General features: G+C 35.5%; 1 protein-coding gene across 8 annotated transcripts in view; it reads right to left on the bottom strand.

The window, feature by feature from the left end:
- The window catches only part of LOC145261241 (uncharacterized), a 576,350-nt gene that overhangs the window by 182,578 nt on the left and 375,358 nt on the right, over window positions 1-18,414 (bottom strand). For all 8 annotated transcript variants that reach the window (XR_013864431.1, XM_080119616.1, XM_080119619.1 and 5 more), the window contains one exon: window positions 11,449-11,515. Coding sequence is in view for 7 of the 8 variants with exons in the window: in XM_080119616.1 (XP_079975742.1) it covers window positions 11,449-11,515 (67 nt within the window). In the remaining variant the exon portion in view is untranslated. The remainder of the gene's footprint in view (window positions 1-11,448; window positions 11,516-18,414) is intronic.

Raw genomic sequence — 18,414 nt, 5'->3', positions numbered from 1 at the left:
TTGAATAATTGATTGTAGTTTTCTTCATTTTTTGATTTGAAGTTTATTTTTATTTTTTCTTCATTTTTCTTTATAGCTTGGAATTTTTTATTTTGGTTTTTTGATGATGAGTTCATTGAGAATTGTTCTGCTAATTTATTTGCGATATTTTGTTTGTCGGTAATCTTTGTGTTGTCGCATATAAGGTGTTTAATAGGGTTCTTTGTATTTTTTCCTGCTATTTTTCTGACCATCTCCCATACTTTTTTGGGTTTTGTGTTTTGATTAATTTTTGTTACATAATCTTTCCACGAGTTCCGTTTTGATTCTTTGATAGTTTTCCGTGCTTTGGCTTTGCTGTTTTTATAGGTGTCCAAATTTTCTTTCGTTGGACTGTTTTTAAATTTCCTTAGGTTTGCACGTCTGGCTCTTATAGCTTCTTTGCATTCTTTATTGTACCAGGGTTTGTTATATTTTGTAGTAGTGGAACTTTTTGGTATGTTCTCCTCGGCTATTGTGAGTAGGGTGTTGCTGAAATATGTGATGTGTTCTAAGTCAGGATTCGCTTCAGGTATTAATCTGTATTGACATGTATTTTGGAAATTTTCCCAATTTGCCTTTTGTAAATTCCAGCGGGGTGTTTTGTCTTCTGGCTTGGGATTCTCGTTTTCTATTATGATTGGGAAGTGGTCACTTCCGCATGCATCCTTATGTGTTCTCCAGCTATAATCCATGTATATAGTTGGGTCACATAGTGTTATATCGATTGCTGATAGGGTTCCCGTTGGTGGGTGCATATATGTATTCTCTTTGTTGTTGAGTAGGCATAGATCGTTTTGGTTAATTATTTTTTCTATGGTTTGGCCTCTTTTGTTGTTTTTTTTACTGCCCCACCATATATTATGACTATTGAAGTCTCCCAACAGTAGAAAAGGTTTAGGTAGTTGTTTGATTATATTGTTTAATTCAGTTTCGTTTATTGTTTCATTTGGTGGTATATAGAGTGAGCATAGGGTTATTGTTTTGAGTAGTGTTGCAGTTATTGCAACAGCTTGCATATTTGTTTTTAAGTTCACTTTGCTGTGTGGAATGTTTTCGTTTATCAGTATTGATGATCCACCGGTGGCTTTGCATGATAATTTGTTTATGTGGTTGTATATTGAGTAGTGTTTTATGTTAATTTTGTCATTTTCTTTTAAGTGTGTTTCCTGTAGGCAAATTATTGCAGGACATAAGGATTTGATAAGTATTTGCATTTCTTCGATATTAATTTTTAATCCTCTTATGTTCCACTGTAGGATTTTGTTAGTCATGGTTTATATTTTCTTTTGGTTTTGGACTGTTGGTGTTTATGTCTACGTCCATAGTTTCGATGTTAGTTTGGGTGTTTCTTTTGGAAGTGGATGGTCTGTTTCTTGTTTCTGGTGAGAGGCTTTTTTTGGGTTTTGGTCTGGGACTTTTAGATTTACTTTGTCTTGACTGTCTTTTTTGGCTATCAGTTTCAACTAGTTCAAATTTATTTTCATTTTCAATTAATACTAATTCTGTTTTTTGTTTGTCATTTTGTTTTTGGGGGGTAGTTTTTTTGTTGTTCTGTTCTATTTCCATTTTTTCTGTTGTTGTGTGTTTATTTTTAACATCTGTTTTTGTCCTTGTTTGTGACTTGGATCTTTCACGTTTTGATAATTGAGGAGGTTTCATTTCTTTAGGGATTGATTCCTCAATATTGATGGAAGTTTTTCTGATTTCCTTTGTTTCGTTTTCTTTTATACTGGGTTGTTCGTTTCTGACTTTTATTTGGCTGTTGGAGTTTATTTTCAGTTCTGATAAAAAAGATTTTAATTCTTCAAGTATGTTCTTTAGTTCTTTTGCTAGGTTTGCAATTTCTGGAGCAAGGTTTAGTTCATTGTAGTTGTACATTTTGTTTGCTTGTTGGGTTATTGTGGCATATGAGTTTTTGGTGCGATTTGTGACTTCTTTGCGGGCTTCTTGGAAGGTTATATTTTTTTGATATTTGATTGTTATTATTTCCTTCTCTTGATTATATATTTTGCACTGTTTTGAGTGAGAGTGGTGCTCTTCTTGACAGTTTGTGCATTTGGTTTTATTTGGACAGTCTTCTTCATCGTGGTCTGGGTTTTTTTCACTGCAGTTTCCACATGTGAAGAATCTTAGACATTGGTCTTTATTATGTCCAAACTTTTGGCAGTTGTAGCATTGTAAAGGTTTTGGGATGTATTGTTCTATTTTCGTTCTTTCATAACCTATATTGATGGTCTCTGGTATTTGAGGATAATTGAATGTTAATATATAAGTGTTTGTATATATTACCTCTCCTTTTTTTTTAAATGTGATTCTTTTTACATCTGTGACCCCTTGGTTTTTTAGTTCTGTTTTGATTTCTTCTGTTGTGCAGACGGAGATTTCCTGGTTTTTTATGACTCCTTTGGAGTAGTTTAGTGTTTGGTGTGGATAAGCTTTGATGTTTGTTTCATGCAATTTTTGTAGTTGAAGTAGAGTTTTGGCCTGTTTTTTATTTAGTACTTCTACCAATATGGTACCATTCCTTAATTTTTTGACATTTTTTGGTGTTATTTTGCTTGATATTACCTTTTGGATAATGAAGGGTGACATTTTAGTTAACGGTATATTAGACGTTGCTTCTAGCACGATGAATCTTGGAAAGTTTGTATCTTCATTGTCGCTGTCAGAGTCAATTTCTGTGTGTGGTCTCTTGGATTTTTTGGTATTCATAATAATTTTTGAAAAATTCATCAGCCATGCTCCCCACCCTCCTCGGAGCCCCTTATGGGGAAGAACTATGAGGGGGTAAATCCCATTCGCCTCGGTTCTCCAGGGCTACATAGCTGGTATACTCAAACATGGGGAGGTTTCCAAGCATTCACAATATATGGTTATGCCCACCCAAGTATGGGATTTCCCTGTATTTTTATTATTCCTGATGGTTACCTTTTTCCCAGCTTGATTGACCCTTCAGCCATCGCTTATTAATTCAGTTTATTGTTTATGTTGAGTGTTAGTGTGTTTTTGTTTGGATTGTCTGAATTAGTGCTTGTCATGACCAACCGATTGATTGGATCGGGCCTATCCAACCTCCCGTCTAGCCTAGTAAGGGCCAAAGTGGTGTGTTGTAGTATCATGTTATTATTTCCTAGGCATGTTCCACTCAACCACCAGGATCCCGTTCTTAATGCATTACGGGTTGCCACCAACGGTCAACTGGTGGTCCCATTGAAGGATTTTTACCCTCTGCAGGGGGGCAGTTGGTATGTTCTATCGCCCTACCAACTAGGCAAAAAAAAAAAAAAAAAAAAAAAAAAAGGTGAGGAGGTGAAGGAAAAAGAAAACGAGGGAGGGGAGGGGGAGGAGAATGTTGTTTTTGTTTTTGTTTTCGCAGAACATGACTAAGTTTTGCAAAAGGGAATAAAAAAACAAAGACATCTATGTAGGTGCGTTTCATCTCAGGAAGTCAGTAGACAGCCTGATCTGGTAGCACCAGGAGTTCTTTTTACATTCAACATTATAAGGTGAAGATCAAGGGTAAGTGGAGGTAGCCAGGATAAAGGAGTGGTTTCCTCCCCTACATCTCAATGAAAAAAGAGCCTTCATATCGCTCTTGACTACAGTCGACTTTATTTATTGATAATTTCATCAATGTCTAAGATAAAATGTACACTATATCTTTTTACAATAAAACGTTTTGTATCAGGTCATTATACATACATTTATTGGAATTTATAAGATGCTTATTGCTTGGTCAATGATTGTATTCTTTGTCTCTAAAAATTCTGTGTAACAACATGTAGCCCAATCACTGTACTCCAACCTCTTTTCATCTTCTATAGGAGACTAGTAGGAGTACCTAATGTTGCCCAGGCCATATAAGAAAAAGAAAATAAAGTTGTGTTTGACTACACTTGCTATGACTTTTGAATAGGGGCATGTGAACAGGGGAAAAAAATATGATTTATATAACCACTGAAAAAAAAAATATGATTTATATAACCACTGAAAAAAAAAAATGATTTATATAACCACTGAAAAAAAAAAAATATGATTTATATAACCACTGAAAAAAAAAAAAATGATTTATATAACCACTGAAAAAAAAAAAAATGATTTATATAACCACTGAAAAAAAAAATATGATTTATATAACCACTGAAAAAAAAAAAATATGATTTATATAACCACTGAAAAAAAAAAAAAATGATTTATATAACCACTGATAAAAAAAAAAAAATGATTTATATAACCACTGAAAAAAAAAAAATATGATTTATATAACCACTGATAAAAAAAAAATATGATTTATATAACCACTGATAAAAAAAAATATGATTTATATAACCACTGATAAAAAAAAAATATGATTTATATAACCACTGATAAAAAAAAAATATGATTTATATAACCACTGATAAAAAAATATGATTTATATAACCACTGATAAAAAAAAATATGATTTATATAACCACTGATAAAAAAAAATATGATTTATATAACCACTGATAAAAAAAAAAAAATATGATTTATATAACCACTGATAAAAAAAAAATATGATTTATATAACCATTGATAAAAAAAAAAAAAATGATTTATATAACCACTGATAAAAAAAAAATATGATTTATATAACCACTGATAAAAAAAAATATGATTTATATAACCACTGATAAAAAAAAAATATGATTTATATAACCACTGATAAAAAAAAATATGATTTATATAACCACTGATAAAAAAAAATATGATTTATATAACCACTGATAAAAAAAAAAAAAAATATGATTTATATAACCACTGATAAAAAAAAAATATGATTTATATAATCACTGATAAAAAAAAATATGATTTATATAACCACTGATAAAAAAAAATATGATTTATATAACCACTGATAAAAAAAAATATGATTTATATAACCACTGATAAAAAAAAAAAATATGATTTATATAACCACTGATAAAAAAAAAAATCAAAATAAGAAAAATTGAATTAACTGCAAAAAAAAAATAAAATAAATAAATAAATAAAAAGTTCTAATTATTTGTTTTGAGGTAAGTAAATAATACAAAGTCCAAAACAAAAAATATTTAAAAAAATCTTTCAACCATGTTTAGATGTAAAAGCTTACTGAAATAAACGTTTAAAAAAAAAAAAAAAAAAATGTCTGCTGTAAGACTATTGTGAACGCAAAAACTAATAGTTATGAGACAACTCTCTAACTCATTCGGCTACGGTGAATCATACAATAACATTGCAAATTTATCTACTTAACGTATCGCAGATGTGAAGTGGTTCATGCATGTGCCGATGTTAAAATCAAAAAGATTTTACGTGACCCCCACCACCCCAATCAGATTCTGCAGTCATTAAGGTAGAAAAAAAATGAATATTTGTTCTCAATTTCACGTATTATGCATCTGAGTCCCTGCGCTTTAAGACAATGCCAGAATCATTCTTATTCGATTTGGATTTTGAAAATTTTAGCAAGACATGCAAACGTACATACATTCACACTAACAGACACCTTTCCTTCATATAATAGAAGGCAAAATGATCAGGAAACATATAGAATCATAGAAATTAGGAGCTTGCAATTTCTGGAAAATTTATAATAGTGTAGTGAATACTGAACAATCAACAATTTCCCCCACTATCCAACAAACATGAGGTCACTTGCACAAGAACCGAAAAGGCTGACCTGCTTGCTTAGTAATTTGCCTCCAACTCTAGTTTAGATCCCACAAAGCACTCCCTTCCCAACTTTCCCTTTATGGACAGAAGCCAAACTTGTAGATCTGAAAAATCACCCCTTCTCATACACGTCTGTGATATAATAACAAACCTAGACACCTCCATGTGATCTCCTCCCTGACATACTAATTAAGAAATGCTCCACTGAACTAGCTCCTATCCTTTCCAAATTCTTCAACAAATGCCTAGCAGAGTCTTGCTTCCTTGATAACTGGAAAACTGCCTCTGTGGTACCAGTATTCAAGAATTGTGGCGAAAGAACTGACTTGCTCATTAATCGCCTCATCAGTCTCCCACCCTCACTGTCTTTGCTAAAATCTTTGAGTCAATTATCAAACACTAATCCACCATCTTGTAAATACTAAGCTTCTTTCTAAGCACCAGTATGAATTTAGGTAAGCTTGTGCTACTGTCGATTTTTTAAGCATCATCTCTGAACATATTTACAATGCACTCGATAAGACTGAGGAAGCTAGAACTGTAGCTCTTAATATATCTAAAACATTTGACAAGGTTTGACATGAAGGGCTTCTCGCAAAAATTTGATAATATTTTGGACAAATACTCAACATAATATCCTTCATAGACAAGAGAAAAATCCAGGTTGTCCTCAATGGCTATATGTCTAAACACTACGATATTAATCTATGTTTGCCTCAAGGTTCAATCCTAGCACCTTTATCATTCCCGATATTCATAAATGACCTCTCTAATAAATTGGTGTCACTGGGAGTCGACAGAAACACTCGGTGGTCGATCTTGTTTCCTGACTAGGGCAATGAACGCCGTTTTTCCTCACTCCTGACATATCCCAACCCTTAAACTGGGCACTTGGGAGTGCTTGAATACCGTAATGCCAGTGCAAGCAGATTGGGTTGACCATCAGCTGATGGGTTGAGGGTAGCAGATAGACAGTTCCTGGCTGCTGTTCCCGACTTATAGTACAGGATCCCTTAGAGCGGCTGCTCCATCAACAGTTGTATAATATCGGGATGTTTGTAGTGCCATGTCGCGCATGGAAAGGGGCCCTGCACTCATCCCTGGTGGGCTATCCTGAGGCCACAACCCTAATAGATGGACGGACAGCTGATGGTCTGCCTGTGTTGCATGTCTTGTATTCTGCATAACCACTTGCTCAGCACCCCTTACCTAAACTGAAACTCTTAAAAATAAAAATGACAGTACATTAAAAAATTACACTAAAACCAGGCCAAAACTCAAAACCAACTTTCCTTCTCCCTTGAGGCTCGCATTTACGAACATCCATGGGCTTAGAACTAATTTAAATGATGTTGAAGCATTTCTCCTAACAAACACCCCGGATATCTTAGCACTAAGTGAGACTAACCTACACTCCTCCATCCCCTCTAACTACTTTAACATGCATGGATACCTCCCACTCTGCCGTAAGGACTCTGACAGACATATGCATGGGCTTGGAGCCTACATTCGTAATACCCTTCCCTTGACTAGAGAAACAAAACTAGAATCGGATGATCAAGCTTTACATGCTTTAGACTTAACCTGCAACATAACATTAGCTACTTTTATTTTCTCTACCGCTCTCCCTTGACCCAGGACTATACCCTAATAAACAAAGTGTCTGAAAGCATAGATACGCCACTTTCCCTCAACACTAGTCCACAAGTGCATGTATTTGGTGACTTTAATGTCCACCACAGCAATTGGCTGTGATTTTCTACTTACAGACGCAGCTGGTACCACAACATGTAACTTCTCTATATCTCATTCCCTATCACAGATGGCTACGTTTCTAACCCGTTTCCCAGACCAGCAAGAACAACATGCATAAATTCTAGATCTGTTTCTGACCACAGTTCCTGATGACTGTGTAACAAATGCCCACAGCGCTCTTGAGAACACCGATCATGCAGTGGTAATGGTTGAAATCGCCCTAAACTCTAAAGTCAAAACTGAAGAGCCACTGCTCAAAACAACGTGATATTATAAAAAGGCTGACTGGGAAGCCATCAGGGACCTCATCAGGGACGCTCCATGGCAAAATATCTTTTCACTTCCTGCTGAACATGTCACAAATGAAACCATTGAATGGTTCAAAGCGGCAATTGAAGCACATGTTCCCACATACAAATTCTATAGCAAACCCCACTCTCCTCAATGGTTCACTTCAACTTGTGCAGCTGTCATAGCGCAAAAGTAGCATGCGTACCACAAATTTAACCAACATAAGTCCAGTTCAAACAGACAGAAGTACATAGAAGCCAGAAATAACTGTAAGAAAGAAATAGCGATAGCTAAGAGAGAATTTACTGAAACCACCCAAAAATGCATCAAAGTACAGAAATTAGGAATTCGAGACTTCTGGAAAATCTACAACAGTGTAGTAAATAATGGGAAATCAACAATTCCCCCCACTATCCAACAATGAGGTTCTTTGCTCTGCAGTTGAGAAGGCTAACATGCTTGCCAGATGGTTTGCCTCCAATTCCACACTGGACTCTGCTAACCACTCCCTCCCTGACTTTCCTTTGCAGACAGACGCCACACTAGATGATCTGAAAATCACCCCTTCTCATGTGCATGCTATCATAAGAAATCTTGACACTGTAAAAGCATGTGGACCTGATCTCATCCTGGCTGTGCTATTAAAAAAGTGCGCCGCCAAAGTAGCTCCAATTCTCTCCAAACTTTACAACAAATGCCTTAATGAATCTTGCTTTCCTGCCTGCTGGAAAACTGCTTCTGTAGTGCCAGTTTTCAAGAATTCTAGCGAAAGAACTGACCCAGTAAATTATCGCCCCATTAGCCTCCTCCCACTTTTCGCCAAAATATTTGAGACCATAATTAACCAAGCTCTACATATAACAGATGCTAAACTTCTGACTGACCAACAATATGGATTTAGGCAAGCCCGTTCCACAGCAGACATGCTAACTGTAATCTCAGAACGTATATACCAGTCATTGGACAAAATGGGGGAGGGTAGAGCGGTAACTCTAGATATATCTAAGGCTTTTGACAGGGTATGGCATGTGGGTCTTCTCAAGAAAATCAAATCATACAGCATCACTGGAAGAATACATAAAATAATTAGATCCTTCTTAGATAAGAGAAAAATCCAGGTTGCCTTTGACGATCATACATCTAAACAATATGATATAAATGCGGGAGTGCTTGAGGGTTCTATCCTTGGACCTCTGTTATTCCTAATATTCATAAATGACCTCTCTGACAAAATTGTCTGTGAGATGGGTATATATGCTGACGGCACCATGCTCTATAACAGACACGACAGGAAAACAAATGAACACATATCTAAAGAAATGGCAGAAACACTAAAGGAAGACTTCCGATCCGTAGTGGAATGGGGACAAAAATGGATGGTCACCTTCAATGCTGCCAAGACTAAACTTGTTTCCTTCAATAATTACAAGAAACCTTCCTCACCGCCAATAGCAATGGCCAATGACTTTTTATCAGAAAGTACATCTGTTAAACTCCTTGGCCTAACGTTCACAGGAAACATGAGTTGGAACAATTACATTGAGAACATTGCCAAGACCGCTGCGAAGAAGGTGGGTTCTCTTTACCGTGCTAGAAAGCTATTAACGCCTGAAAGTATCCTATACCTCTATAAGGCCACCATTCGCCCATGTCTGGAGTATTGTTGTCATATTTGGGTTGGTGCATCAGCCACTAGTCTCTCACTTCTAGACAAGGTTCAAAAGAGAGTCGCCAATCTGATAGGTCCTGAACTGTCAGCTAAACTTCAGCCTCTGTCACATCGACGAAATGTTGCATCCCTCTGCGTGTTCTACAAGTACATTAACGGTGAATGCTCTGACGAACTACAAGCACTTGTGCCCCCTCGACATAAATACCCCCGACAAACCCAACAAGCAGCTAAATCCCACTCCTTCACAGTAGAGATCCCTAGATGCCAGAGAGCCTTCTACTCCAATAATTTCTTCCCCAGAACAGCTAGACTTTGGAATTTCCTTCCGGGTCCCTGCTTCCTCGACTGTACTGACATGCAGAAGTTCAAGTGTAACGTGAACTGATATCTTGCTGCCCAACTTCCTACACACTACCCCTGATGCTTATGTCCCTGATAGTAGCCTCCTACAACAAAGTGGCAATGTGCCTTGTTTGGGGTGAAAATGCAATATAAAAAATAAAAAAAAATAAGATGGATATATTTGTTGATGACATCTCACACTATAACAGACATGAGGGTAAAACGAATGTACACATATGCAAGGCAATGGCAGAAACACTAGAAAATGACCTTCAGTCTGCAGTGGAATCTGGTCGTAAATGGATAGCAAAATTTAATGCTACTCAGAATAAACCTCTTTCATTTAACAACTACAAAAAAAATCTTTTCAACCACTGATTGCCATGACAAATAACATCGTACCTGAGAGCTCATCCTTCGAACTCTTCAACATTCACAGGCAACATGAATTGGAGCAAATACATTGAGGACATTGCCACTGTTGCTGCAAAGGTGGGATCCCTCTACTATACTAGAAAATTACTCACACTAGAGAGTATCTTATATTTTTAGAAGGCCACAATTTGCTCATTCATGGAGTATTATTGTTACATCTGGGCTGCAAAAATTGAAAAGACCAAGGCTGTAGGTAGAAGGTTAGGGTTAGGTAGAAGGAAAATCGTGAGTAGGAAGAGAGTTCCACAATCTTCCAGTTTTTTGGAAAGAAACACCAGGAATAAAAAGCTGTATTACAATTAGGTATTAAAACAGTGAATTCATGAAGACCACTAGACCAAGGTGTCAAACAAGCTGGGACAAAGGAAGCAGGGATTAGATCAGACAATTCCGAAGAACAAATGCCATAAAGTATGGATAGAAAAGACCAAGACTAGGAAAATCACTTCTCTTCTTTTGATTAATTCTCACAAAGGCACTTCCGCATTCTGCACATTTACCATTTCCGGTTGTATAGCATTCTTAACATGTTGCTAAGGTAAAATCGTTAACTTAATAAACACTGTTGTTTTTCCTTCTCTCCAAAAGCTGTCGCTCCCAATTCAAATTTCTGTGATTAATTAAACATTATGCTTATGTGATCACTTGTAAAAATTAAACTTTCTTTTGGGAATTAAAAAAAAAAAAAAAAAAAAAAAATTATTCAGACATTATACTTATAAAAGGAACCAATAGGGTTCACCTTAACTCACAGAATTTTTTACATGCAACTCTTCAAGAAATTATTTTTGGTGATAATTACCAATAATTAAAAGGAGTAGTTAATTTAGCCATTATTTACCAAGATTATTCTTGCTTTTGAGTCCAGTGTTGTTACCAATCAAAACAACATTAACTACAACATGGTAGCCTTCAAATCTAATGTAAACAAATTCTTGTTGAACCGTCCCCATAAATAATTGAATTCTACCCAATTGACACCATTAAAGATTACCACACTACCACCTTACATTCATTAACCCTTATCCTTGAGTGTCATTCAGGCCTTAATAAGTGGTGACTCCCAAGTAAAAATTTTTTTTCATAAAATTGAGTCAATCATACAATGTAATACAGACAGAAAATAGGTAAATTCAAATTTCTAAACCAAAGATGAATTTTAGTTTTTAAGTGCCTCAGATGAAACTTGAACTTTGATTGCTAATTCCATTTTTTTAGTACAGCCAATGTTAACACACAAGGATTGTACTCACCTGATATTAGAACGATTTTGTATATTTAAAGCTTCCATAGCTTCACCTACTTGTTGTTCAACACCATCTGCAATTAAAAGAATTTTTACAGGAATAAAAGTTTAAACATTTCTGCATTGTAATAGCATTCTAGGACTCCTTTTTTCATGTGATACCATGGACGTTACGCACCCTCCAAGTGTTAGGAAAAAAAAAAAAAAAAAAAAAAAGAGGAAATAAGTTTATCAGTAGAACAATGGAGAGGGAGTTGTTTACCAAGACACAAAGGAAATTAAAATAGAATTGTTAATCAAGGTGTAGCAGTGAATAGGGGGGGGGAGTAAACAAAAGATAGTTCTGTACCCTGTTAAAGCAAGAAAGGAGGCGCTTAGGAGCTCCACCCAATAAGTGGCAGCAGTTTTCTAGCTTAGGACATATTTGACTTATACAGGTAGAAGATTCATGAGCAGTGGAATGATCCCACCATTTTCCAGTGATTTTGGCACCAGATCTGATGTAGATTTTCAATTTCAGGTCAGGTCAGCCAAGAAATTGGTTAAAGCTAGATGAAGACTAAATGTTATTTAGTAAGACTTGTTGAGATATTGCTTATCTCTTGGCTACCACACAACAATGAACACAACATACAGAAAGCCAAAGGTGAACGAACAAGGGGGTACATTTTTTTATGAATGTCGCTTTGAACAAATATTTTTTAAATTAGCGATAACATAGCATAAAACTCTTCAGAAAGCTTCACCATGTAATTGAGAACATATATTCTGTCCAGAAGACAGATGTTCTGTTGTGTGAATACGTATGGATAATGGTTATACTGAAATACTTGATAAAGACATTTTCAGGACTTTTTTTTGCGAAAACACCCGCCCTCCCCCCATTTAGTACCTGGTATTCTCAAATGTTCATCCATTGATACTGGTCAGCCCTAAAATCGGTTAATTTTACTGATCACAAGGAAATTGATTAAAACTAAATTTAGTTTTGCATGACTTTAAAAATAAACAAATTTTTCTTACAATATCTCCAAACAAAAGAAATAAACAAGCTTTCACCATGACTAATGTTTGTGCAATTTTTTTTTTTTAAATCCAAGGCATTGTTATTGAGAAAAAGTGCGAACAAATAAATGCTTAAATGATTTGGAGGCAGTTTTACCCTTATAATGGCCCCTAGGAAGGTAACCACAATGATCCCAGAAAATCTGTTCCAGCAAAAATTTACTTTCACCATGACTAATATTTGTGCAAAATTTTTAAGTCCAAGGCGTGGTTATTGAGAAAAAGTGCAAATGAACGAACAGACAAACAGTCCAATCCCTCTGTTGTCAGGGGACCAATAATAAGGACAATAATCAGCAGACGTGGCAGTATCTTCTATGTATTCCAATTCATATTACTTGTGAACGTTAGGCTGAGAAGTTTGAACACTGGGTACTTGCGAAGGGGTGCTATTATCTATAACAGTCAGTGATTGGAAAGGTTTCTGATAAGAAAAGGCATGTTGTCTTCATTTTATTAAATGTAACCAACCATTTTTTGGTCCCATTTTATTGCAAAGTGACGGTCAAGGATTCAGCCTTTACCTGAATATGTCCTGCTATATAAAGTGTAGGTAAAAGTTTATCCCAGATCATTTTATTTTCTTTGATACAAAGCTCTGTGAGTTGGTTTGTTAGTCTGTTACATTTTAGTTAAAATAGCATCTCTTATAAAGAAGGGCTCGTATTTTCACTGCATACTGGACCTAACAGGAGATAATGCCTGGGAGAATGGTATCATATCGAGAGAACAGACACTACACACTTCATTAGGGAGGTGATAATGTCTGGAGGACATTCCACTCCACATTTTCCATACAAGGGTCTGTCAAACTTCAGTTAAAATAGCATCTTTACATATATTCTTGCTGTCACTATCAGCTGGGATTAAATAAATCAGCTCACAAAAAGAAGGGCTCGTATCACTGTATACTAGGCCTGACAATTCTGAACCTCTTCGGTCACAATTCTGCTGATGAAGACTGTAGATGTTAGGGGGGCAACATTTGTTTTCAGGAAAAAAAGCAAGAAAACCTATCTTTTATGTCAAACAGAGGCTTGGAACTTAAGGTTGTATGTCATAATACACAGATTGATAATAAAGTTGCTGTCTGACAGGGTCAACTGTGATGTAAAAAAGTTTTGCTTTCTAGTGGAAACTCATCTTTCTGATTTTGATACTAATTCGGTACTGGTTGCCAGTCGTTGTCAAGGTCAACATTGCCAATAATTAATAGAGTCACATCAAATTGGCTGCAAACATTTAAACAGTTACAGCACCGGCCACACAGTTCCACATGGTTTCCAGTTTAGTAAAATCCAGTGTTGCAGGGAGGAGGAGGGAGGAGGTAACAAGTTCAGTAGAGATGAAGAGATATTGTCACCAGCAGCTGTTACAAGAGATTAAGTTGTGTGTGTGTGTGTGTGTGTGTGTGTGTGTGTGTATATATATATATATATGCTGCTAATATTATTTGTCACTTTGAGCATCATTTATTTCAATCAATAATTTTAATGTGTTTTCCTTAAAAACGCTTGTCAAAATTACACGATACCCAAATCTATACCCCCCCCTCCCATTAAAAGATAAAATACAATAATGGATTTTTTTTTTGCAGGCATCTAAAAATGTCTAATCATAAGAATACTATTTTTTATGGTTCCTCGACAACATCAGATCTTTTACGATTTTGTATATATCAGAAAATATGACAATATGAATTTTAAATATATATTAGAGAATATTAGTTTATTATAAACTGTATAAAAATAAATATGCAAATTAGGAATAATAAACTGTTTCTAGGTGTTTGCATATACATATAAATTTATTTATACAAACATTGATGGCTACATATGTACATACATGTTTCTGTAATCACTCGTGCTGGGTATATATATATATATATATATATATATTAAATTTTAATATTAATTTCTGCTCCCCTTGATAGTGTTGAGCTTTTATCTTGATAAGTTTTGCTTTGTTAAAGATATATTCTTTGATAACAATTATATATATATATATATTTTTATAGATGTGCACACACACACACAGCATAATCACAGTGACACACCGGTTCTCGCCAGATCACGAATGTTAAGCAATGAGAAACCTGGCCAGTACCAGATAGGCAACATTTAAAAATATTAGGTGCTGTATGTATTGTGCCAGGATGTAGAAATTTCCGGGTTGGTATTTGGGGGCACATTTAAAAAAATATTGGGAGAGTCTTCATTAAGACATGCATTTAGGAGAAGGAGAACTTTGATGTAAAACCTGAGGTTTACTGTTTGCTCTGTCTTGTGGGAATCATTTGCATCGACTGAGGTTAGCAGTGGTTCTAAAAAATGTGGATCATCCTATGATAAACAAATGATTTGTGTGAATTTTGGACAAAATAGTTGCCTAAACCTTATATGTTAGGATTTAATGGAAGACTCCATTTTTACATATATATATATATATATATATATATGACTGGAATAAGGATTTTAGACATAAGAATTAGTATCATTATATCTTGATTTTATTTTTTATAAAAGTGGTGCAAAACTGTTCTGTTCAATGAATTAATTTTGCTTATCTTAGGACAGGTATTCTTTTAACTTTTATAAATAAGTAGTTATTAAAAAAAAAGTTGTTCTATAATGAAAATAGAGTACTCAATATTTTTAAATAGAACAGTATCAATAATATAGGCCCACTACAAGTTTAAATTTTAACGAGTTCATTTCAAGCTTTATTTACCTGCACAAATGTAATAATCATTACACTATCATTATCATTTGTACATGCACACAGAACTTGAATGTCTACAAGACATTATCCTCAAGTGTCTAAGGTCTTTCTGTAAAGGAGTTTGTCAGGACAACCTGGCATGAGGATATCATCTCCTACAAGTTGGTTGGTTGTTTTAACGGCATATCAACCCTTTTCGGATTATTTAATGCCGAATCCAAAGATTTTTTAATAGAATATATTTGTTGTTTTCACGTCGGTTTCTATTTAACCCATAGTTGGGACCTTAACAGGTACTACCACTCCAGGTCAGAGTGGACCTGGGAGCAATGGTAATTAAAGGGTGGCTCCACACTCCCCAAAGCCCACAAGCTGGGGCCTCACCTCTGGATATAGTTTAAGGTCATATCCAGGACCCCCATTGAGGGACTTTTACCCTCTGCAGGGGGGCAGTCGGCGTATTCTAATACCTCATCGACAGGGCCCCTACAAGTAAACCCTGACTAAATATTCAAAATAACATGGTATTCAAAGCACAAACAAAGTTCCCTCAACATGACTACACTACATGCATTTTGTGTGGTTAAAATATAATAAAGAGAAGAGCAGGGATGACAGAAGTGACAGTGATAAACGATGCAGTTGGAATAACTGAGTGTTTAGCAAGCCAGTATCAAATAGCATTTTTGTAATGATGGATATAACCTGAGGATTGAAACCCATTCTCTCTGACCACAAGTGAACACTATGCCCGTCATGCCAAATAGATCTGCTTGAATATAAAAGAGTACAGACAAAATTCAAAATATCCCTCCCCTTCCCTCTCATTATGAGTTGGACAGTATTATTTCATCTGGTAATACTCTCTTTTGTTTATAATGGATTGTTTATTCCAATTTCTTTATTACTTCGAATGCTAATATATAAAAAGAAGAGGGAGGGGGTACAGAAGTGAGAGTGATAAACGATGCATATAGAATAAGAGCAGGGAAAGGGGGACCAAACAACACAGTGAGAAGAAAGGGTGAAAGTGATAGAGAGTAAGAGGTGGTTCACTTGATGAGTTAATTGCAAATTCCGAATGCTTAGAAAAATGGAGACTTTTTTTTTTTTTTTTTACATAGGCATAACTACTTATCAAGGCTCAGAGACCAGTTGAGGATAAGGGTTAAGAGTGTACAATAGTCAATTGGACAATATAGTAATCGTTAGTAATGGAAATTTGGTAAATTTGTTAACTAAAGTGGAACGGCTCATCAAGAACTTGTTTATGTTGGACTTGAAGACAACCATATTGTAGTCAGCTAGAAAGCAGGAAAACGGAAGACAATTCCACGGGCATGCAGTTCTAAGAAAGAAGCTTTGTTCATGGAATCTACATTTAGGTTTAGGCACAGATAAAGAGTGTGGAAATTATTGATAGTGTTTTCAGCTAGATGAGTGTTTCTTGTGAAAGTTTGGCGAGGGAGGGCCATAGATTGAAGCTCAGTTGAGTACTTGCCATGAAAATAACGATAAAGCAGAGACAAACTCGCAACATCTCTTCTGTGAGATAGAGGCTGCAGGGAAGAGAAAAAGACATCTCCTACAAGGTTATAAAGTCTATTTTGAACTCTATCAAGGCAGGACAAGTCCTTTCTAGCAGCTCCTGCCCAGATGTGGCAACAGTATTCCATCCTTGGACGTACCTGGCTCTTATATAGATAGAAAATTGCATCAGCAGTGAGATATCCACTGGATCGATAGAAGGATCCGAACATTTTCAAAGCACAACAACATTTGGCAACAGATTTGATGTACGTGTTCCATTTAAGATCAGGAGTAAAAGTCAAACCCAGAAGCTCGAGTATATATCAGTTAATATCTTATGTTTTTAGATAGAGCGATGTGGTTCTCGATTGTCTAACTGCGTAGGATATATACTCGAGAGTTAAAATAATAATATTCTCTTGCCATAGCTCAAATAATAACTCGACATAGTCATGATTTGTTGGATCACAACCATTATTTATTCCCCTTTAATTTAATTTGGACAAGCCTTCCATGTGTGGTCCCCCTTTAGTGTTGCATGTGAGATGACGCCACAAAAATAGTGAAGAAATGATGTATGCGAGAAGTGTGAAGGGTCAACGTTGCCTTCACATTTTCGCCAAGTTTCAGAAAAAGCTAATGCATGGGGTAAAAGTTATGCAGTAAAAAGTGTCATTTTTTGCAATTTTGGGGCATTTGTGACCCCTTTTGAGCTCATGGGAAGGCTGAATCCCATTGAAAATGGACAAACTGTGCAGTTTCACAACTTAAGACATGTATATTTGAATTCAGCACCATGGATAACTACTATATAGACATATATATCAAGTTCTTGGGTAATATGAAAAACAAAAGAGCTCTAAAAAGGCATGTGTTTTTAGTCCTAAAAGTCCCAGAGGGATGTGAATCAGAATTTTGCCAGGGTCATCAATACTGAATTTATATTAAGAACAATGGCCTCCACATTTTGGCAAAGTTTCAGGAAAATCTAATGGATGGATCAAATGCTATGGGGCAAAAAGTGTAATTTTTAGCCATTTTGGAGCATTTTTGACCTCTTTTGAACCCCTGGGAATGCCGAATCCCAGTGTAAATGGAAAAGTATGCAGTTTCAGGCTTTAACACATGTATACTTGAGTTGAATACTGTGAAAATCCACTATATAGTTAGAGATATCAAGTTTTTGTTGAGAAATATGAAAAAATAGCCACAAAATGGGGCGTTTTTAACACCACTAAAGGTCCCCGGGGATGCAAACCAGAATTTTGCCAGGATCACACATACTGGATTTATATTTAGAACATTGGGCTCCATATATTGGCCAAGTTTCAGAAAAATCTAATGGATGGATCAAAAGTTATGGGGCAAAACGTGTCATTTTTGGCCATTTTGGGACATTTTTGACTTCTTTTGAGCCCCTTAGGATGCAACGGGATTTTTCGCAAAAAAATTTTTTTTTTACTGTGCACATCTATTTAATGAAATACAATTTGTGGCAAAATTTCAGGAAAAACTAATGGACGATTATCTGGCAATAGTCCGGACTAACAAACGCATAGAAGCATGGACACCACTGAAAATATAGGTCCCTCTCCGATAAATCATTGTGACATAGCCTGACTAAATATCCGAAATAATATAGAATTCAAAGCCTAAA

This window comes from Euprymna scolopes, chromosome 37 (genome assembly GCF_053919585.1).
Source record: "Euprymna scolopes isolate OS-2025 chromosome 37, ASM5391958v1, whole genome shotgun sequence".
NCBI classification, from domain to species: domain Eukaryota; kingdom Metazoa; phylum Mollusca; class Cephalopoda; order Sepiida; family Sepiolidae; genus Euprymna; species Euprymna scolopes.
Note: the sequence above shows the minus strand (reverse complement) of the source record. Positions and strands in the feature narration are given on the sequence as shown.